Source organism: Bombina bombina, chromosome 3 (genome assembly GCF_027579735.1).
Source record: "Bombina bombina isolate aBomBom1 chromosome 3, aBomBom1.pri, whole genome shotgun sequence".
Taxonomy (NCBI): domain Eukaryota; kingdom Metazoa; phylum Chordata; class Amphibia; order Anura; family Bombinatoridae; genus Bombina; species Bombina bombina.
In genome coordinates, this window is record NC_069501.1 from 91,651,968 (window position 1) to 91,676,041 (window position 24,074).

Here is a 24,074-nt window from a genome sequence, read left to right on the forward strand (position 1 = left end):
CATTATTAGCACAAAGTTAATGTATACTTATGTATATTGGATGAACATTGGAACAAATTCAACAAAGGTTAGAGTAAGGGAGTAGTCCCAAAAAATGTATAAATTACCACTTCTATTAATCACTAAGATGTGTTTTTGTGACTGCCCTTTGGTAGCTTCATTTTTGTGACTGTATCTAAATCCCTATTTGTGTGTAGCTAAATAATCATATAGAGTTAGAGTGGTTGTTGGGTTGTGGTTAGGGTTCTGGGAATACTGTAACAATGGAACTTTTACAATATAGGTAGAAGGTTTAACATTTCTAAAAGAAGTTAAAGGGACATAAAACCCACAATTGTTCTTTCATGACTCATTTTCTTGTTATCCCTTGTTGAAAAGCAGGAAGGTAACTTCAGGAATGTGCACGTGTCTGCAGTACTATATGGCAGTATTTTTTGCAACAATGTTTTACATTAGCAAGAGCAGTAGATGGCAACATTATTTCCTGTCATGTAGTGCTCCATACATGTGCTTGATACCTATCTAGAATTCTCTTCAACAAAAAATAACAAGAGGATGAAACAAATTTGATAATAGAAGTCACTTGGAAACTTTAAAAAAAAAATTGTATTCTATTGGGGATATTTATCAAAGCGTCAACTATGTTGCATTCGCGGGCGTCAATACACTCGCCAAACATCGGCAAACACTGCGGCCGCGGATCTGAATACGATCTCCTTATTTATCAAAAAAGCTGTCAAAAACACGCACGTCAAGTACGGTATGAAGAGCATTGGACTGGTGTTAACTTTGTGGTTATTCGGGTTTTCCCCAACTTTATTTATACCATTTCATTACTGTCCACGAACAAGCACATTTCTCTTTAGCACATTATTGTATATAGTGTAAATGTATTCTTTTTCTGAGCAGTACTAATTGCGAATATAGCAAGTAGCGACATATTTGGTGCAAAGTGGAGAGTGAATTATTAGAATTCTTTTAAAGATTGGACATACATATTTTAGTATGTATACACACACACACACATATATATATATATATATATATATATATATATATAACTACAATTAAAATTATTGGGAGGCGAAAAGTTAGTTTAAAATCCTCCACTAAATACAAAATATAGAGAAAATAACTCATTGTGTAAACCATTTACAAATCTAAACAAGTCAGAAGACTTGCTTTAAACCCAGAAACTCTCTGACTACACTGTTTCCAATGCAGCAAAGGAATCTGGGTAAGATATGCAAATGAGGTTCACAATGACTCACCTTTTTACTTTTAGCCTGCTTTTTAAGACAGACTTCCCTTTATGCCATAGCACTGCTGCATTACACAGCTTTAATGCTTAGCTAGGGTTAGTACAGTGATTTAGACCAATCCCAGGACAGCTGTTTCGTGGTTATTGCCACTCATTAGCTGGGAGTAGGTTAAATCACTGCTTGGTAAAGTTCATTTCTGGGGGAAATTCAACAACAATTAAAATTATGGGGAGGCAAAAAGTGAGTTTAAAATCCTCCACTAAATACAAAATATAGAGAAAATTACTCATTGTGTAAACCATTTACAAATCTAAACAAGTCAGAAGACTTGCTTTAAACCCAGAAACTCTCTGACTACACTGTTTCCAATGCAGCAAAGGAATCTGGGTAAGATATGTAAATGAGGTTCACAATGACTCACCTTTTCACTTTTAGCCTGCTTTTTAACCTCACTCCTGTTGTTTCTCAGTGGTTTTGGGCTCCTCAGACACCCACCTAACCCCTCTCAGGCTGTCCGGGCTCCTAGAACTCCCGGTCAGCCACAGGACAGCAGGACAACCGCTAACTTTACCCCTGGTCACTCCAGCAACCATGTGCCCCAGAGCTCTGCTCTTTTGAGGATTAGTAGCCACTAGGGAGGACAAGAGGTGGGGGAATTACCGGAGGGGAGCTGCTTTGGGAACTGGGGGTTTTGGACACCCCTACCCCCATAACTTCAACGGGCTGTATCTCCGGACCCCAATAACGAATCATGCTGTTTTTTGGACTGCGGCATCTGGGGACCGAGAGCTTTCAAATGATCACCCCAAAACTGTCACCACTGTGTCCTGGGATTCTGTGGGACTATGGTCGCTATGGAGGCGCCGCTCAGTCTGGAGGGGCGGGAATGGCAGGAAAACTGTGGCATTGTCTCCCTGTTTTATCAAGATGTGTGTGTGTATAAAAGATGTGTGTTTGTCCCAATAAAGGAAGTTCTTTTTTCACCTGAATGCTAGTCTGTCTAGTCATTTAGGTGGGCTCCTGCTATAATCACTTTCCTGGGCTACATAGGAATAACTTTCCTGGGCTACATAGCAGCTTGTTCCAGAAAGCGGAAGGACCCATTTGGCGGAGCTACCCAGCTACATGGGGTAGCCGGGGGTCCGTCACATTGGTTGGCAGTGGTGGGATGCTTCCGTCTACCTGGAACGTACAAACCACCAACTGAAGATCTTTCCGGATGGAGCAGTACCATGGGCTCTGGAAGGAAGAATTGAGAATGTTGCTGCAGGCTAGAGGGCAGTACTCGTAGCCAAACTGATGGAGGATTATTGGGCTAGCGAACAGGCTGGTGGGTTGGACTGCGACCAAAGTGGAGGACGACCAAGTACAGCCTCCACTCAAGGGACTACAGTGTCTGACATGCAGCAGCAGGTACAGTGGCAACTGTCTCTCTATGGACCTAACCTCCCCGAAGAGATCATTACTCGGATAGTGACTGACGCCACCAAGGTACATATGTTGGAGATTCAGAAGTCTATGGGGAGGTTCATGCTGGATCCCCTGGACTCCCCATCACGGCCCACGAAACTACCTCACGGTGCTTTCCGAACATTCCAGGATGATGAGAGCGAGGATATTGACAGCTATCTACAGCTGTTTGAGACCCAGTGCCGGATGCATGGGGTCACTGATGCCGACAGGGTTACTATTCTCATTGGGAAACTGTCCGGTAGGGCCCTGGAGGCTTTCCACACTGTCCCTTCCAAGGACCAAGACAACTATGACCGGGTGAAGGAGCGTATCCTTGCCCGGTATGGACTCACACCGGAGGCTCACCGGCTAAGATTCTGGGGGCTACAAAGACAAGAGGAGCAGCCGTATACCGATTTTGCCCACCGCTTAGCTCGGTCCTTGAACTCCTGGGTTTCTGGGTACCACATCACCACCCTAGATGGAGCTGTTCAACTCCTCCTTCTGGAGCAGTTCTACAACCACACCCCAGAAGAGATAAGGGACTGGGTAAAGGACAAGGGACCCAGAAAAGCTGACCAAACCGCCACCCTGGCCGATCAGTATGTGGATGCCCGGCGCCAGGTGGCCACAGACCTCCGGTCAGCAACTCGCTCCACTCCAGCCCCATCGCGACCACCAACAGTTTTTAGGCAGCCCCCTGTGTACCCGGCTAGAGGCAGCAATTCCCGGGGGTGTTATGGGTGTGGACACCCCGGCCATGTGGTACGGAACTGCCCAACAAGACAAAGAAACCCCCCAGCCACCAAGGAACCCTGCACCAACTCTGTGGGGGACTCCTCAAGCCAGCACCTACCAGGCCGCTGCCCATTGTGCGCATACAGCGAGCTCCGATCCCTATGCTGAGTGGACAGGAGAAGAAGTGGGTGTCTTGCACCACGTCAGTTCAATGGGCCAAGACAACCGACACCAACATTGGCAAGATGTCTGGGTCAACGGGCAGGCGGCTCAAGGAATGAGAGATACGGGGGGCCACCATCTCTTTGATTCTGCCTCACCTCGTTCCCCCCTCTGGCTGCACTGGACAGACCCTCAATGTAGGGTTAGCGGGAGGTGCTGTTTTGAGGGTTCCTACAGCCTGGATCCATTTAAACTGGAAAACCGATGCCTGCAATGTAGAAGTGGAGGTTATGCAAAACATCCCTGCCGAGGTCCTGTTGGGAAACGACCTCGGCCACCTCGTCTCTGCCTTTTTGGGGAATACCTCTCTGGACACCTGCCCTGTGACTACCCGCCAGCAGGCCAGATGCCAAGCCACCTCACCAATTCCGGGGACCCAGGTAAGACCTACTGCCCCGACTCCTACCTTACCCCGACTGACCGTCCCCACTAAACCTGAACTTGCCGACACCCCCTACCCGGTTCTGCGTTGACTACCGTAGACTCAATGACAGAACCACCACTGACGCCTATCCCATACCTGTTAGATCAAATCACCCTGGGAAACTTCCTGACCCCCTTCGACCTATGCAAGGGTTATTAGCAAATTCCCCTCGAACCTGAGTCTATTCTCAAGTCTGCCTTCATCACTCCCTTCAGCTTATACCAGTTTAAAGTCATGCCGTTTGGAATAAAGAACGCCCCAGCCACTTTCCAAAGAATGGTAGACCGCCTGTTAGATGGCCTTCAGGACTATGCCTGTCCATACCTGGATGAAATCGCTATCTATAGCAAGAACTGGGAGGACCATCTGGTCCACCTAGGGATCGTCTTAGATCGTCTTCGAGCTGCCGGACTAACTCTGAAGCCAGATAAGTGTACCATTGGGCGCTCGGAGGTTCAATACTTGGGCCACCGAGTTGGCTGTGGTAAGCAGCGACCCGAACCAGCCAAATTTGAGGCAGTGGCTAACAGGCCCACCCTCAGGACCAAAACCCAAGTCCTTGCCTTTCTGGGTACTGCAGGCTACTACCGGAGTTTTGTCCCCAATTACAGCACCCTCGCCAAATGCCTGACTGACCTGACCCGTAAACGACTTCCCCGACAGGTCCTGTGGTCCCCCGATTGTGAACAAGCCTTCCAGAGTCTTAAGTCTGCCTTAATCTCTGCTCCAGTACTGGCCGCTCCTAACCCAGCCAAACGCTTTTCTGTCCATACAGATGCCTCCATGTTCGGGTTGGGGGCCATACTAAGTCAGGCAGACGAGGAAGGAAAGGACCACCCCGTTGCCTACCTCAGTCGAAAACTGCTACCCTGGGAAGTAGGCTACGCGGCAGTCGAGAAAGAGTGTCTGGCACTGGTATGGGCTTTGAAGAAGTTGTAGCCCTACCTATATGGAAGACCCTTCACCGTCCTCACAGACCATAATCCCCTTGTATGGCTCAACCAAGTTTCCGGGGACAACGGGAGACTGTTGAGGTGGAGCCTAGCCCTGAACCCATTTAACTTTGACATTCAGTACCGACCGGGAAAAAGCAATGGGAATGCTGATGGACTTTCCCGGTGGACTGAAGTGGCATAAATTCCTCGGACATCTCCAGGCCGACCCGTATGTGGATCTAGCCAGGCCTGCCGAACTGGAGGGGGAGAGATGTCACACATACCAGGCTAGAAGAACTGTAAAGAATCAATAAAGGTCTTTTAAAATCTAACTGGAGGCTGGAAAACTACTTCTTTTGGATTCACATTGGGGTCTGGCTAACCCTTTCCTGTGCCCAAGACAGAAAAAAGGTGCTGTCTTTCACCATTATATTTACACATACCAGGCTGCAATGGTTAAACCCCTACCCCCTATAATTTAACCCCTGTTGTTTCTCAGTGGTTTTGGGCTCCTCAGAGCAACCACAATCCTTGGAAGCTTTGGTTTGCTTGTCTTGTGAAAAGCTGGTGTATGACCAGAAAAACCCTCCTAGGCTGGCCGCCGAACCACGGACACCCGCCTAACCCCTCTCAGGCTGTCCGGGCTCCTGGAACTCCCGGTCGGCCACAGGACAGCAAGACACCCGCTAACTTTACCCCTGGTCGCTCCAGCAACCATGTGTAACAGCCCAAACAGTTAATTTGAAGTTGCTATAACAAACTGAACATTTATCATATGAAATGCTTAAATATGTTTCTGTTGCAAAATAAGGTGTATGTCTCTTTAATATATTACCATTGTTATCCTGCAGAACAATGGTAATAAATATTAGAATTTTTATGTTTAGAGTTAGGAGATAGGTTAATATATGCTTAATGTTAACCCTTACTCCCCTGTACTCATTTGTGAAACAGAAATAGTATGGCAGAAACATATGGTTAAGCAAACAGTAATTGATAATGAATAAGACTTTAGGCTCACCGGAATACCGGAGGAGATACACAGTAAGGAATGCTGATATAAGAAGATTCAGTTCAGAGAAAGTGTGGTCGTGAACTCACAGAAGGTTACAGGCTGTTCTGTACGATAGTAGCAAGCTGTACAAACTCGGCGTGAGCGTGATGGCTGAGAGTATGCTGGAGCGGCCGCCCGTGACGTCAGAGGAAGTTCCGATGTACTGAGTTCAGGAGGAATGCCAGGTAAGTTGAGATGCGGTAGTAAACGATGCTGCAGTTAGGACTGGGAATAATGCGGTCAGTCACAGGAACAATAGCAGGATTGCAGCAAGTCAAAAAGCAAACAATAAATATTTGCCAAAATCGGTTCAAAAGGTGAAATAGAAGGCTGAGTATTGATAGGAGTCAACCAGGTAATACCAAGCAATGAAGCTAAAGGAATTAGATTTGAAAATGAGGCTAAAGCAAAACCTCCCTTAAAGAGACAGAACTGTGACAGAGGGCCCCCCAAAATGAACCACTCCGTGGTTCAAGGACGTGGACGATCCGGATTTCGTCTATGGAAGAGGGAGACCAAACGGGGAGCCGACAAATTAGCGGAAGGTTCCCAGGAATCGTCTTCCGAAGAGTAGCCCTTCCAACGGATTAAATATTGTAGTCTTCCTGAAACGATCCTTGAATCAAGGATACTTTGTACTTCAAATTCTGTGTCAGGTACAAGCGGTGGTTGACGAGCAGGATGTGTTGCAGCCCCTCTTAGGGCAATGTAAGGCTTCAATAAACTCACATGAAAGGTTGGGTGAATCTTATATTCGGTGGGTAAATCAAGAGTGACAGCATTACTACTTACTATTTTAATGATGGAAAAAGGTCCAATATAAAACTTATTCAATTTCCTAGTTGGAGTTGTTAAACGTAAATGTTTTGTCGATAACCATACAAGATCACCAAGAGCATAATTAGGGGATGGCCTTCTCCGTAAATTATAATAATTTTGTTGTCTAGTTTGAGCTGACTTGATATTATCAGAAAGAATGGTAAACGTTTCTGCTATCGTGTTGGTGGTGTCAGTCACAACTGGACAAGTACTGTCTATTTGGGTATTGAGATGGAAAGTGGGGTGAAATCCATAATTGGCAAAGAAAGGTGTCGTTTGTATGGAGGTGTGATAGGAGTTATTGTGTGCAAACTCGGCTAATGGATGTAGGGAGGACCAGTCATCCTGATGTTGTGTTACATAACACCTTAGGTACTCTTCTAACCATTGATTGGTTCTTTCACATTGCCCGTTGCTCTGGGGATGATAGGCTGTACTTAACCGCCTTTCAATTTGCAATGCATTGCATAATTCCTTCCAAAGTCGAGAAGTAAATTGTGATCCCCTATCCGTAGTTATAGAGAGTGGTAGTCCATGCAGCTTCACAACATGTTGAATAAGTAAATTGGCGGTTTCTAAAGATGTAGGTAGTTTATGGTAAGGGATAAAATGGGACATCTTGGTGAATAAGTCAACTACCACCATAATTGTTTTATTGTTATCAGAGTTTGGTAATTCTATGATGAAATCAGTAGCTATGTGTGTCCATGGTTTTTCTGGAACCGGTAGAGAGAGTAAGTAGCCAATTGGTTTTTGTTTCTCTAATTTAGAGATAGTGCAAATCTCACAACTTTGTATGTAGCTTCTAATGTCCTTTTGCATCTTAGGCCACCAATACGATCTTTTAACCAATTCAATGGTTCTATGAATTCCTGGGTGTCCAGAAAGTTTGTTGTCATGCAAACTGTTTAGTAATGAAGTCCTCAGAGTAGGAGGTACATAAAGTTTATTGGAATAATAATATAAACCATCATTATGCTTAATTAACTTATCCTTAGGAAAAGTGTTATCCAGAAATTGTTCCTTTTGGAAGTTTCTGTTTAGTTCATAAAGAATTCCAAGGGAATTCTGAAAACTGTTGGCAGGAATAACCGTGCCTTGGTGCTTAGAGTCGATGGGTTTCTCAGGTAACCTTGATAAAATGTCTGCTTTGGAATTTTTAGAGGCAGGTCTGTACGTAATGATATAAGAGAACCTAGAGAAGAACAGACTCCATCTGACTTGTCTAGAAGTGAGAGTTCTGTGGGTTTTCAGGTATTGTAAATTCCTATGATCAGTAAAGATCTGAATTGGAATTGTTGTACCCTCAAGGAGATGCCTCCAATGCTCCAAAGCTGCTTTCATAGCAAGTAGTTCCTTCTCACCCATGTGATAATTGAGTTCAGAAGATGTTAAAACCCGTGAGTAGAAAGCTATTGGGTGCATAGGTTCTTGAGGACAAGTTCTTTGGGAAAGTATGGCACCAATAGCATATTGGGATGCGTCGACTTCCAAAATATATTGGAGATTGGGGTCTGGGTATTTAAGAATTGGTGCTGTAGTAAAACTTGTTTTTAGGAACTGAAAAACTTGTTCAATTTATGGAGTCCAATTAAAAGGGGTTTTAGACTTGGTAAGATTTGTCAAGGGTTTTGTTATACCAGCAAAATTTGTAATAAATTTGCGGTAAAAGTTAGAAAAACCAAGGAACTTTTGAATGTCACGTTTATTCCTTGGTCTAGGCCAGTCAAGGATAACCTGAATTTTATTCGTTTCCATTGATATGCCACCAGGTGTTATATTATAGCCCAAAAATGTAATATTTTGTGTATGAAAAATACATTTCTCAAGTTTGGCGTAAAGACTGTGTGCTTGTAATCTGTGTAGAACTGCACGGACATGATTAACATGATCCTGATAATTAGATGAATATATTAGAATATCATCTAAATATATTACCATGGATGTGTCTAATAAGTCCCTGAAAATGTCATTTATAAATCTCTGAAATGTGGCTGGGCATTACACAGCCCGAAAGGCATGACTGTATATTCATACAGACCATACCTTGTTCTAAATGCGGTTAACCACTCATCACCTGGTCTTATTCGGATGAGGTTATAGGCGCCTCTTAATTCGAGCTTTGTAAAGATGGTTGCGCCTTTAAGCCTCTCAATAAGCTCTGGGATCAAGGGTAGAGGGTATCGATCTTTGAGTGTTCTTTTATTTAATTCCCTGTAATCTACTATTGGGCGTAATCTATGATCTTTATTTCTGACAAAAAATATACCTGCTCCCGCCGGAGAGGTTGAAGGTCTTATAAAGCCTTTTCTTAAGTTGTCATTTATATAAGATTTTAGATTCAATAGTTCTGGTTCAGAAAGTGGAAAGATATGTCCATATGGTATATCAGAACCTGGGATCAAATCTATGGGACAGTCATATGGACGATGGGGAGGCAAATTTTCTGCCTCTATTTTACTGAAAACATGTCTGAGGTCTTGATACTCTATGGGCAGTTTTGATTCTGTTACTGCTAATAGTGGTATTTGAGGATTGCATGTTGACTTGCAATATTCTGAGTTAAAATCAAATTTACTAGTTGTCCATTCTATTGTGAGTTGATGTATTTGTAACCAATGTAACCCTAACACAATAGGGAAAATAGGAGAATGTAACACATCAAATGTAATATATTCCCTGTGTGATGTGTGGGTGGATACCAGAATTGGAATCGTTTGATGAGTTATAGGTCCTGTATCTAACTGTTTACCATCAATAAGACGCACCATTACAGGTTTATTTTTTGCAATAAGGGGGATTTTATTTGATTTTACAAAGTCAGTGTCAATGTAACAGGAGTAGGCTCCGGAATCTACGACTGCTTTAGAGTGGAAGAAATGGTGATCCCACTGCAATGAAATAGGGAGTAAACAGTTAGTTAATTCTGTGTTGAGAAGCAATGTTGCAGAATTTGGTATATCTGGCTTACCCTTCTTTTGTTTCCTCAGGGATGGGCAAGTTGTGATCTCATGTTCTTTAGAACCACAATAGAGGCATAGATGATTTGTCCTACGTCTTAGTTTTTCTTCTGGGGACAAGGGACCTCTGATTACTCCGATATCCATAGGTTCTTCAGCTGATCGTTGAGTGTGTATTGTAAGTCTAGTGTCTATAGGTTTTGCATGTGTGTCATGGGAAGATTTTTCTAACTTTCTTTCCCTGAGTCTGTGGTCAATCTTAATTGACAGCTGCATTAATTGTTCTAGATCTCCGGGTAAATCTATTCTTGCAAATTCGTCTTTAATTGACTCTGATAAACCAATCCTGAATTAGGGAAATCTGGTTCCAACCTGAATCTTGCTGCCAAATTTTGAATTCTGAAATGTAATCTTCAACTGCCCTCTTTTGCTGTCTGAGTGACCTTAACTTATTATCGGCTGTTAGTTGCTTGTGAGGATCCTCATATAAGGAGGAAAGGGCTTTAAAGAAATCATCAATAGAGTTAAGTATTGGGTCATTTTGTTCAAAGAGGGTATCTGCCCATGCCCTGGGCTCTCCTCTGAGGTAGGAAATGACAGTTAATACCTTTATTTTATCAGTACTAAAAGTTTTAGGTTTCAATGTGATAAACAAAATACATGAATTCAAAAACTGCCTAAATTGTTTTCGGTCTCCAGAAAATTTTTCTGGCGGACTTACAGGTGGTTCAACAATCATTTCTGTCTGGGAGTGCATAGGTTTAATACTATCTTGTATAATCTTTCTGAGTGCCTGATTCTCTACCTGCAGTTCCCTCAGACCAACATTTAACTGATCTACCTTTTGATCTAATGTTGCAACATAATTTGAAAGTTCCATAGGATCCATCTCTATGGTGTTTTGTCGTTGGCTTGGTATTTCTGTAACAGCCCAAACAGTTAATTTGAAGTTGCTATAACAAACTGAACATTTATCATATGAAATGCTTAAATATGTTTCTGTTGCAAAATAAGGTGTATGTCTCTTTAATATATTACCATTGTTATCCTGCAGAACAATGGTAATAAATATTAGAATTTTTATGTTTAGAGTTAGGAGATAGGTTAATATATGCTTAATGTTAACCCTTACTCCCCTGTACTCATTTGTGAAACAGAAATAGTATGGCAGAAACATATGGTTAAGCAAACAGTAATTGATAATGAATAAGACTTTAGGCTCACCGGAATACCGGAGGAGATACATGGTCAGGAATGCTGATATAAGAAGATTCAGTTCAGAGAAAGTGTGGTAGTGAACTCACAGAAGGTTACAGGCTGTTCTGTACGATAGTAGCAAGCTGTACAAACTCGGCGTGAGCGTAATGGCTGAGAGTATGCTGGAGCGGCCGCCCGTGACGTCAGAGGAAGTTCCGATGTACTGAGTTCAGGAGGAATGCCAGGTAAGTTGAGATGCGGTAGTAAACGATGCTGCAGTTAGGACTGGGAATAATGCGGTCAGTCACAGGAACAATAGCAGGATTGCAGCAAGTCAAAAAGCAAACAATAAATATTTGCCAAAATCAGTTCAAAAGGTGAAATAGAAGGAGTCAACCAGGTAATACCAAGCAATGAAGCTATAGGATTCATTGCTTATAAAGGAAGTAGATTTGAAAATGAGGCTAAAGCAAAACCTCCCTTAAAGAGACAGAAATGTGACACGATGTGCCCCAGAGCTCCACTCTTTTGGGGATTAGTAGCCCCTAGGAAGGACAAGAGGTGGGGGAATTACCGGAGGGGAGCTGCTTTGGGAACTGGGGGTTTTGGACACCCCTACACCCATAACTTCAACGTGCTGTATCTCCGATCGCCAATAACAAATCACGCCACTTTTTGGAGTGCGGAATCTGGGGACCGAGAACTTTTACATGACTGCTGCTGCTCCCCCGGGATCACCCCAAAACCGTCACCACTGTGTCCTGGGATTTTGTGGGACTATGGTTGCTATGGAGGCGCCAGTCAGTCTGGAGGGGCGGGAATGGCAGGAAAACTGTGGCATTGTCTCCCTGTTTTATCAAGATGTTTGTGATTCATTAGTGCTAGTTTATCATGTGTATTTGAATCAGATTGGCTGATGTCATAAATCATGTGATTATGCATATTCCAATTCAAAAGTGGTGGGAAAATTCACTAGTGTGTGGGTTGTTCAGGAGTTGGCGTCATAATTGGTGTGAAAAGTGTTGCGTCAAATATGGTGCGAAGTGGAGAGTGGGACTTAAATTACATGGCTTAAACATGGTGCACATAGATTTTTTCAAACAAATAAAAAGGAAGTTATCTATATTATGTTTTGTATTTATTTCATTTTTATCTCTATATTATTATTATCGGTTATTTGTAGAGCGCCAACAGATTCCGCAGCGCTAATCTATATCTATTAGTGCGACAAGTTTGGGGCAAAACTTTGCACCAAATATGTAGAAATAATATTGTCCCCTTGATTTGTAATGAGAGACAAAGTTGTAGCATAATCCATAAGTAGTAATGTATTTTTCATTTTTATCCCTATATCTACTAGTGCACCAAATATGGTGCAATAATATTGTTTGATTTAGAAAGGATATACAAGATAGATAAAGTTTCTAATTTACTTTCATTATGTAATATACTTCATTCTCTTGCCGCATCGAATATAAGCTTTCTGTGTTTTCAGACTCCCATTGAATTCTATAGCATCCGCGACCTGAAGGGTGGCGGATTAAAAGCCAGGTGCGCTGAGTCAGAAAAGACGCGAGTGTAACTGTAGAAATTTTGATAACTTCGTGAGAGCTTCAAATAGCGTTGAATAGGAGGGCGAATGAACACGATTCCGCTTGAATTCCACGGGTTTTCAACTTGCATTGATCTGTGTTGGATTGAGATCGTGGGATCATATGTTACATCACAAATTTCAACATTTGCCAATCTTGACGCTTTGATAACTACGGCGGATCAATCTCCCGACAATTACAATGCAGGATTCAAGCGTATTTTCAGTTGACGCTTTGATAAATATCCCCCTATATCTGAATCATGAAAGCAAAAAAATGTTCGATTGTATGTCCCTTTAAGGAAAATAGTGGGGGCACATGAGTAACAGCATGATTAGGCAAGCAGTTTTCTAAACAGGACAAACAATAAACAAAATGAACACTAGTTCAAGAAAAAAACAAGTTGAAGATTTTGAGTAGTTTTTACTTTGAAATAAATTTAGCTCATAAGAAAAAATACACACATATATATATATATATATATATATATATATATACAGTATCTCACAAAAGTGAGTAAACCCCTCACATTTTTGTAAATATTTTATTATATCTTTTCATGTGACAACACTGAAGAAATGACACTTTGCTACAATGTAAAGTAGTGAGTGTACAGCCTGTAAAACAGTGTAAATTTGCTGTCCCTCAAAATAACTCAACACACAGCCATTAATGTCTAAACCGTTGGCAACAAAAGTGAGTACACCACTAAGTGGAAATGTCCAAAAGTTCAACATGGCACCTCATGGCAAAGAACTCTCTGAGGATCTGAAAAAAATTATTGTTGCTCGACATAAAGATGGCCTAGGCAATAAGAAGATTGTCAAGACTGCAGCACAGTGGGCAAGACCATACAGTGGTTTCACAGGACAGGTTCCACTCAGAACAGGATTCCCCATGGTCGATCAAAGAAGTTGATTGCACATGCTCAGTGTCATATCCAGAGGTTGTCTTTGGCAAATAGATGTATGAGTGCTGCCAGCATTGCTGCAGAGGTTGAAGGGTTGGGGGGTCAGCCTGTAAGTGCTCAGACCATACGCCGCACACTGCATCAAATTGGTCTGCATGGCTGTCGTCCCAGAAGAAAGCCTCTTCTAAAGATAATGCCCAAGAAAGCCCCCGAAAAGTTTATGACTAAGGACATGGATTACTGGAACCATGTCCTGTGGTCCGATGAGACTAAGATAAACGTATATGGTTCAGATGGTGTTACGTGTGTGTGGCGGCAACCAGGTTAGTAGTACAAAGACAAATGTGTCTTGTCTACAGTAGAGCATGGTGGTGGGAGTGTCATGGTCTGGGCCTGCATGAGTGCTGTCGGCACTGGGGAGCTACAGTTCATTGAGGCAACCATGAACACCAACATATACTGTGACATACTGAACAACATGATAACAACCGCAAACACACCTCCAAGATGACCACTGCCTTGCTAAAGAAGCTGAGGGTAAAGGTGAAGGACTGGCCAAGCATGTCTCCAGCCCTAAACCCTATTGAGCATCTGTGGGGCATCCTCAAATGGCAGGTGGGGGAGCGCAAGGTCTCTAGCAACCACCAGCTCCGTGATGTCGTCATGGAGGAGTGGAAAAGGACTCCAGTGGCAACCTGTGAAGCTCTGGTGAACTCCATGCCCAAGAGCGTTAAGGCAGTGCTGGAAAGTAATGGTGGCCAAACAAAATATTGACACTTTGGGCCCAATTTGGACATTTCCACTTAGGGGTGTGTTGAGTTATTTTGAAGGGACAGCAAATTTACACTGGTAATAGGCTGTACACTCACTACCGTACATTGCAGCAAAGTGTCATTTCTTCCGTGTTGTCACATGAAAAGATATAATAAAATATTTACAAAAATGTGAGGGGTGTACTGACTTTTGTGAGATACTATATATATATATATATATACAGGGAGTGCAGAATTATTAGGCAAGTTGTATTTTTGAGGATTAATTTTATTATTGAACAACAACCATGTTCTCAATGAACCCAAAAAACTCATTAATATCAAAGCTGAATAGTTTTGGAAGTAGTTTTTAGTTTGTTTTTACTTATAGCTATTTTAGGGGGATATCTGTGTGTGCAGGTGACTATTACTGTGCATAATTATTAGGCAACTTAACAAAAAACAAATATATACCCATTTCAATTATTTATTTTTACCAGTGAAACCAATATAACATCTCAACATTCACAAATATACATTTCTGACATTCAAAAACAAAACAAAAACAAATCAGTGACCAATATAGCCACCTTTCTTTGCAAGGACACTCAAAAGCCTGCCATCCATGGATTCTCTCAGTGTTTTGATCTGTTCACCATCAACATTGTGTGCAGCAGCAACCACAGCCTCCCAGACACTGTTCAGAGAGGTGTACTGTTTTCCCTCCTTGTAAATCTCACATTTGATGATGGACCACAGGTTCTCAATGGGGTTCAGATCAGGTGAACAAGGAGGCCATGTCATTAGATTTTCTTCTTTTATACCCTTTCTTGCCAGCCACGCTGTGGAGTACTTGGACGCGTGTGATGGAGCATTGTCCTGCATGAAAATCATGTTTTTCTTGAAGGATGCAGACTTCTTCCTGTACCACTGCTTGAAGAAGGTGTCTTCCAGAAACTGGCAGTAGGACTGGGAGTTGAGCTTGACTCCATCCTCAACCCGAAAAGGCCCCACAAGCTCATCTTTGATGATACCAGCCCAAACCAGTACTCCACCTCCACCTTGCTGGCGTCTGAGTCGGACTGGAGCTCTCTGCCCTTTACCAATCCAGCCACGGGCCCATCCATCTGGCCCATCAAGACTCACTCTCATTTCATCAGTCCATAAAACCTTAGAAAAATCAGTCTTGAGATATTTCTTGGCCCAGTCTTGACGTTTCAGCTTGTGTGTCTTGTTCAGTGGTGGTCGTCTTTCAGCCTTTCTTACCTTGGCCATGTCTCTGAGTATTGCACACCTTGTGCTTTTGGGCACTCCAGTGATGTTGCAGCTCTGAAATATGGCCAAACTGGTGGCAAGTGGCATCTTGGCAGCTGCACGCTTGACTTTTCTCAGTTCATGGGCAGTTATTTTGCGCCTTGGTTTTTCCACACGCTTCTTGCGACCCTGTTGAATATTTTGAATGAAACGCTTGATTGTTCGATGATCACGCTTCAGAAGCTTTGCAATTTTAAGAGTGCTGCATCCCTCTGCAAGATATCTCACTATTTTTTACTTTTCTGAGCCTGTCAAGTCCTTCTTTTGACCCATTTTGCCAAAGGAAAGGAAGTTGCCTAATAATTATGCACACCTGATATAGGGTGTTGATGTCATTAGACCACACCCCTTCTCATTACAGAGATGCACATCACCTAATATGCTTAATTGGTAGTAGGCTTTCGAGCCTATACAGCTTGGAGTAAGACAACATGCATAAAGAGGATGATGTGGTCAAAATACTCATTTGCCTAATAATTCTGCACTCCCTGTATATATATATATATATATATATATATAGATATATATTTCAAATATGAGGCATCTCATATACACATCTTAATTTATACAGGAGGTGGCACTTTATAAATTATAGAATAATATCTAACGTTATCAATATATCACAAATTATAGGGCCTTTATCACAACATGAATTTATATCAATTACATGGTTTTCAAACATTGCAACTATGTTACTGTGTTAAAAGAAAACAGTGGTTCTCTACCAAGAAACCAATGATTTTTAGTAAAGTTGAATCAGTTCTCCATTAATAAAGCAGGTTAGGCTATAAGTAAAGAAATTTAATTTATTACATTATTTTCTTCCTGTGGAACTTCCCCATTTTGGAGGTCAGGTGAGATTTCTGCTTCCTGTAACAAACAAATAAAGGTAACACTTTTTTTTGCACAGGGAAACTTTGTGTTCATTATTTCAGATGAAATTGGTCTAATCATTATAAGTTATACAGTTATTAAAGAAACATGATACAAAAATGTTGAAGCACTTGAAAGTGATGCAGCATAGCTGTCAAAAGCCGACTAGAAAATATCTCCTGAACATCTCTATGTAAAAAAGAAAGATATTTACCCCAAAATGTCTTAAGTGTTCACACCCCATTGTAAAGGGACTTTAAGCAGCCAATCAGGATACTTGTCCCAGGACTTGCAAAGGAAGTGTGCATCATGTTATTTCCCTATTCAGTTTAAGGAAGTTTACTATGAAATCTCATGAGAGTATAGTGAAATCTCATGAAAGCACAGCAAAGCAATGCATGACCTCAGCACTGTTAATGTTGATTGGCTATATATATATATATATATATATATATATATATATATATATATATATATATATTATATATATATATATATATATATATACACACACACACACACACACACAGAGAAGCACACTCACAGGAACGAACAACCAGCTCAATACCATTGTTAGCCTGTTATATGGCGATTTACCACCTGGGTGCAGCTTCTTTCAGCCAAGTAATGCTTTTCAAAGAGTAGAACTTTCCTGTAGTATATCAGTCTGATCCCGCCTTTTATGGTCAGTCCAGCGCCAAAATACCAGACAATTCCTCTCTTAAAAAGGAACACAGCAACCCCAGATGATCATTTCAGCCTTCATTGGGCCTAGTCAGTGAGGTGTAGCCATATTCCTCTAAGGACACTGAGCAAGGAGTCTGTATTCCCCTTTACCCATAGGGAGACTAAATACACACAGAGAGAAGCACACTCACAGGAACGAACAACCGGCTCAATACCATTGTTAACCTGTTCTACGGCGATTTACCAGCTGGGTGCAGCTTCTTTTAGCCCAGTAAGGCTTTTCACAGAGTAGAAATTTCCTGTAGTATATCTGTCACGCCGCTCTAGCCGTTGCTACGGGCGCGGCGTCTCCTTACTGCTCGTTGCCTAGGGCTGTATCGGCTCTGGAGGCATACGGCGCTGCCCTCATCACCGCACGCTCCTGATGCCGACCGGTCTTGTGGTGCCAATCCTCAGTTATTTAAATGGGCAGCATACAATCTATCACTTCCCAAGTATAGGTGCTACTTCGTGTACTCCTAGGTGTGATAGATTGTTTGCTGATCCCTACCTGTCTCATATTGTTACTTGGTTAACCCCTGAATTGCTGGACTGATTGATTGTTGCTGATCTTTGTCTGTCTCACTACGCTACCTGGTTAACCCCTTCATTACTGACTGATACATGGTTGCTGAACTCTGCCTGTCTCATTACGCTACCTGGTTAACCCCTGTATTGCTGGGCTGATTTATTGTTGCTGATCCCTGCTGCCTGACCATTCTCGTAGTTTGCCTTGTGCTTCCCTGCCTGTGGTGTTTGCCGCTCTCCTCATTTGTCTAATATTCTCTGCTCTGGGATATTCCCTATCTTTCCGGCTCGACGCCGGGATAACAAGACTACTGGCCGAGTTCGGTCTGATAGAGGAGTATCCCACGAGCCTTACATTACACTTGGGCCATGCAGCCAGATGAGGGGGCACAAGCTGTTTATCTGCAGGGACAGATGTTGGGAACCCATACCACGCAGCTGCAGAATATGGATTCCAAGCTAAAGGCTATTACCGCTCAACTTGCCTTACTAGTTACTGCAAGGGATGCTGCTCCTGTTGCTTTACCACTAGCCCCTACTCCCAGTGCTGTAACCTCTCCCTCCACTCCTGGAAGTATACCCCGGATACCCTTGCCGGACAAGTATAACGGTACTACTGATTGCAGGGGCTTTCTGAACCAATGCAGGCTGCACTTCCGCAATGATCCTCACACCTTCCAGTCTCATCAGTCAAGGGTCACCTTTATCATTTCTTTGTTAAAGGACAAAGCACTAGCCTGGGTCTCTCCCCTTTTGGAACAGAATGCTACACTCCTGCAAGACGCTGATGAGTTCATTTCTGCCTTGTCTTCTGTGTCTGGGACCTCTGGCCGTACCTCTGCTGCTGAATAATCGCTTCTGGATCTCTGCCAAGGCAGTAAAACCGTGGCACAATTTGCCATTGAGTTCCGCACCTTGGCTCTAAAAACCACTTGGGATGGCAGTGCACTCAAGGCAGTCTTCAAGAGGGGTCTCCATGAATGTATCAAAGATTAACTCACTTATCGTGACATTCCCTCTTCTTTGGATGATTTCATAGCACTTTTTATCAATCTGAACTCTCGCTTTCAGGAGAGACAAACAGAGAGAGACAGAGCTAGGAGGGTCCTTCCCTTCCGACCTCCTGTTCGCCCAGTTCCGTCAGCAACTGCTACCCCTTCTGCTACTCCAGTTACATCAGTAGAGGAACCCATGGATCTCTCCTCCTTTAAACCTTCAGAGTCTGAAAGACAGAAAAGAAGGAGACTGAAACTATGTTTTTATTGTGGATCTAACACCCACCAACTGAAAGACTGACATTCGGCCGGGAAAAGCCAGTGCTTAGGGGATAACACTGGGGTACCTCTAAGCATGGTCTCAACAAAATCCCCTCACTCCTCTTGGATCCTGGTACCTGTTACCCTTACCTTCCTTCAGAATACTGTCCACACTCAGGCTTTCACTGATTCAGGGGCAGCTGGAAACTTTCTGGATCATCGTTTTATGATGCAAGCTGGTTTACCTCTTCTGCAGAAAAGACACTGTCTCAAAATAACCACCCTGGATGGCACCCCCCTTGGTTCAGGCGTGATCCATTTTGAGTCAGCACCCCTGACCCTGACTGTGGAAGTCCTCCACTCTGAACAGCTGAAGTTTGAGGTCATTCATTCCCCAGCACAGCCTGTCATCCTTGGTCTTCCTTGGCTTCGGATACATAATCCACAGTTCGACTGGACTGAGGGACAACTGGCCTCCTGGGGTACCTCCTGTTTCCACTCCCATCTTGCTAAAGTCATTCCTCTGCCCCGTATTCCCATAGCCAGTATACAGACTCCTTCAAACCTTCCTTCTGTTTACACAGACTTTGGGGATGTGTTCGAGAAAAAGCAGCCAACATGCTGCCACCCCACCGTCCAAATGACTGCAAGATCGACCTCTTTCCCGGAGCCCCACTTCCTAAAGGGAGGACTTATCCACTCTCCAAGGCTGAAACCAAATCCATGGAGGAGTACATCCAAGAGAACCTAGCTAAAGTTTTCATTCGCCCTTCCTCCTCTCCTGCTGGGGCTGGCTTCTTTTTTGTCAGTAAGAAGGATAGCGGGCTTAGACCCTGTATTGACTACAGGGCCTTGAATAAAATAACCATCAAGAATCGCTATCCCATACCTTTGATCACTGAACTGTATGACTCAGTCCAGAATGCTCGCTTTTTTACCAAATTGGACTTACGTGGGGCATACAATCTGATTCACATCTTTCCAGGCCACTAATGGAAGACAGCCTTTAACACAAGATCTGGGCATTACGAATACCATGTAATGCCCTTTGGGCTGTGTAATGCTTCTGCAGTCTTCCAAGCATTTGTCAACGATGTCTTCCGTGATCTCCTTAACCACACGGTCATCGTTTATCTGGATGATATCCTTGTTTTCTCTTCCACTTTAGAGGAGCATCACAGGCACGTGAAAGAAGTGCTTCTTCGCCTCAGAAAGAATTCTTTAGTAGCTAAGTTAGAAAAGTGTGAGTTTGATCTGGAGCAAATCCAATTCCTTGGTTATGTCATCTCGAAGGAGGGTTTTGCCATGGATCCTACTAAACTCATTGCAGATATTCTTGTGATTCTCCAATTACTACCGCAAGTTTATAAAGAACTTTTCCAAAACAGTGGCTCCTCTCACTGAATTGACAAAATGGAACAAAGACTGTAAACATTTGCCCCCTGAGGCCGTAAACGCCTTCTCTTGTCTGAAAAAGGCTTTTTGTTCAGCTCCTGTCCTTCTCCATCCTGATCCTGACCTACAGTTCACTCTAGAGGTTGATGCCTCTGAGATAGGAGCTGGAGCAGTTCTTACCCAGAGGGACCCTTTGACTTCCAAGTCACACCCTGTAGCATTTTTCTCGAAACGCTTTACTCCTGCTGGGAGGAACTACGATGTGGGTAACCGTGAACTCTTAGCCATTAAGATGGCCTTGATGGAATGGCGGTCACTGGTTAGAGGGCACCTCCAATCCTATTCAGATTCTCACCGACCACAAGAATCTGACTTACCTAGAGACTGCTCATTGACTCAATCCCCAACAGGCCAGGTTGGCCTTGTTCTTTTCCCGTTTTAACTTTGTGGTCTCTTATCTTCCCGGGACTAAGAACAAGAAGGCGGACGCCCTTTCTCGTCAGTTCCCTCACTCAAATGATGCCTCAGAAGCTCCTGTTGAACACATCATACCCCCCTCCTGTGTGGTTGCTCAACTCAATACCACCCTTCTGCAAAGATTGCAACTTGCCCAGTCCAGTAAACCCCCTGGTGCCCCCATGGCCTCCAATATCCTCTTTGTACCTCTGAATCTACGTATCCCTGTGAAAGCCTGGGCTCATGATAGCAAGCTTTCAGGACATCCTGGTTCGACTAAAACCTTCAAGCGTCTTTCCCAACATTTATGGTGGCCTACTATGAAGTCTGATGCTCAGGATTATGTGAAGGCCTGCACGATTTGTGTGGCTAACAAAACTCCCTGTTCTTTGCCTCCTGGCATTCTCCAGCCATTTTCCATTCCCAAACAACCCTGGCCACACAAAACTATGGACTTCATTGTGGACCTTCCCTCTTCCAACCACTTTACAGTTATCTGGGTGGTGGTAGACCGCTTCTCCAGACTGTCTCACTTCATACCACTAACCAAATTACCTTCTGCTCAAGAATTATCGTCTCCTTTTCTCTTGCATGTAGTACGACTTCATGGCATTCCTGTGAACATTGTTTCCGACAGAGGTCCACATTTTATCTCTGCCTTTTGGAAAGCCTTTTGGAAATCGATTGGAACTGAGGTGTCCTTGTCTTCCGGCTTCCATCCACAGACTAACTAACTGAGAGAGTAAACCAGGATCTTGAAGCCTACCTTAGAGCCTTCATCAACGCTAGTCATACCAACTGGTCTGAGTTGCTACCCCTAGCCGAGCTGGCAAGAAACACTCATTGGCACTCTTCTCTTCGATGTTCTCCATTTCAAGCCGCAGCTGGGTATAAACCTCGTGTGTTCCTTCTTTCAACTCAGTCCACTGGGGTTCCTGCCGCAGACTGACACGCCACTAGACTCACCACTCATTGGCAACTTATTCGCTCTCAGCTACGTTCTGCTGTCTCCAGATACAAGAAGTTTGCTGATCATCTTAGGGCTTCTGTACGAACCATTCCAGTGGGTGAACGTGTTTGGATATCTGCCCGCCAACCCTGTCGCATATTGGGGCCCAGATATATCGGTCCTTACAAGGTCCTGAAAAGACTGTCTCCTGTTGCCAAAGACCCTATGTATACATCCAGTCTTCCACGTCTCCCTGCTTAAACCCTACATCAAGAATAGATATACCCAGCCCTGAGCTCCACCTCCTCCGCTCCTGATATGTGGGGACCCCGAATATGAGGTAGCTAAGATCCTGGACTCCAGATACAGATGCAGACAATTGCAGTACCTGGTACATTGGAAGGGTTACTCCCTGGCAGATCGTTCCTGGGTTCCTGCCTGTGATCTGGTCTCCAAATTCCATGCTGCTCATCTTATGAAGCCGGCTCTGGTTCCCGGAGGGAACCCTTGTGGAGGGGGCTATGTCATGCCGCGCTGCTCTAGCCATTGCTAGGGGCGCGGCATCTCCTTACTGCTAGTTGCCTAGGGCTGTGTCGGCTCTGGAGGCATACGGCGCTGACGTCATCGTCGCACGCTCCTGATGCTGACCGGTCCTGTGGCGCCAATCCTCAGTTATTTAAATGGTCAGTAAATTATCTATCACTGCCAAGTATAGGTGCTAATTTGTGTACTCCTGGGTGTGATAGATTGTTTGCTGGACTGATACACCGTTGCTGATCCCTGCCTGTCTCACTTTGTTACTTGCTTAACCCCTGAATTGCTGAACTGATTGATTGTTGCTGATCCTTGCCTGTCTCACTATGCTACCTGGTTAACCCCTTCATTACTGACTGATACATGGTTGCTGAACTCTGTCTGTCTCACTACGCTACCTGGTTAACCCCTGTATTGCTGGATGGATTTATTGTTGCTGATCCCTGCCTATCTCACTACGCTACCTGGTTAACCCCTTCATTACTGACTGATACATTGTTGCTGAACTCTGCCTTTCTCACTACGCTACCTGGTTAACCCCTGTATTGCTGGACGGATTTATTGTTGCTGATCCCTGCCTGCCTGACCATTCTCGTAGCTTGCCTTGTGCTTCCCTGCCTGTGGTGTTTGCTGCCCTCCTCATTTGTCTAATATTCTCTGCTCTGGGATATTCCCTATCTTTCCGTCTCGACGCCGGGATAACAAGACTACTGGCCGAGTTCGTTCTGATAGAGGAGTATCCCACGAGCCTTACAATATCAGTCTGATCCCGCCTTTTACGGTCAGTCCAGCACTGAAATACCACACAATTCCTCTCTGAATAAGGAACACAGCAACCCCAGATGATAATTTCGGCCTTCATTGGGCATCGTCAGTAAGGTGTAGCCATATTCCTCTAAGCACACTGAGCAAGGAGTCCACGTTTGGATTCCACTTTTTCCCATAGGGAGACTAAATACACATAGAGAGAAGCACACTCATAGGAACAAACAACCGGCTCAATACCATTGTTAGTCTGTTCTATGGCGATTTACCACCTGGGTGGTATCAGACTGATATACTACAGGAACGTTCTACTCTGTGAAAAGCATTACTGGGCTAAAAAGAAGCTGCACCCAGGTGGTAAATCGCCAGAGAACAAGTTAACAATGGTATGGAGCTGGTTGTTTGTTCCTGTGAGTGTGCTTCTCTCTGTATGTATGTAGTCCCCCTAAGGGAAAAAGGGGCAACCAGACATGGGCTCCTTGCTCAGTGTGCTTACAGGAATATGGCTACACCTCACTGACGAGGCCCAATGAAAGCCGAAACGATTGTCTAGGGTTGCTTTGTTCCTTGTTCATGGAGGAATTGCCTGGTATTTCGGCGCTGGACTAACCATGATATGCGGGATCAGACTGATATACTACAGGAAAGTTCTACTCAGTGAAAAGCATTACTGGGCTAAAAGAAGCTGCACCCAGGTGGTAAATCGCCATAGAACAGGTTAACAATGGTATTGAGCTGGTTGTTCGTTCCTGTGAGTGTGCTTCTCTCTGTATATGTATATATATATATATATATATATTGTTTTCAACTTGCAGCTGGACTGTAGCTGAAGTATAACTGCTCACAGAGCACTTACTCATTTTGAGATAAAATGTCTTCCTTTTTTAAATAGAGATGTTTAGGTGATATATTTTTTTTATGTGATAACTGCATCACGTTCAAGTGATTTAGTACATGAGTA

At 43.6% G+C, this 24,074-nt stretch overlaps 1 protein-coding gene across 2 annotated transcripts in view; it reads right to left on the bottom strand.

Annotated features, from left to right (window-relative positions):
* Nucleotides 1-24,074, bottom strand: part of SH3BGR (SH3 domain binding glutamate rich protein) — a 160,199-nt gene that overhangs the window by 85,202 nt on the left and 50,923 nt on the right. Inside the window, exon 4 of one of the 2 annotated variants that reach the window (XM_053705918.1) lies at nucleotides 16,445-16,501. The exons of the other annotated variant lie outside the window; for it this stretch is intronic. Coding sequence (XP_053561893.1) covers nucleotides 16,445-16,501 — 57 coding nt within the window. The remainder of the gene's footprint in view (nucleotides 1-16,444; nucleotides 16,502-24,074) is intronic. 2 annotated transcript variants of the gene reach the window in all.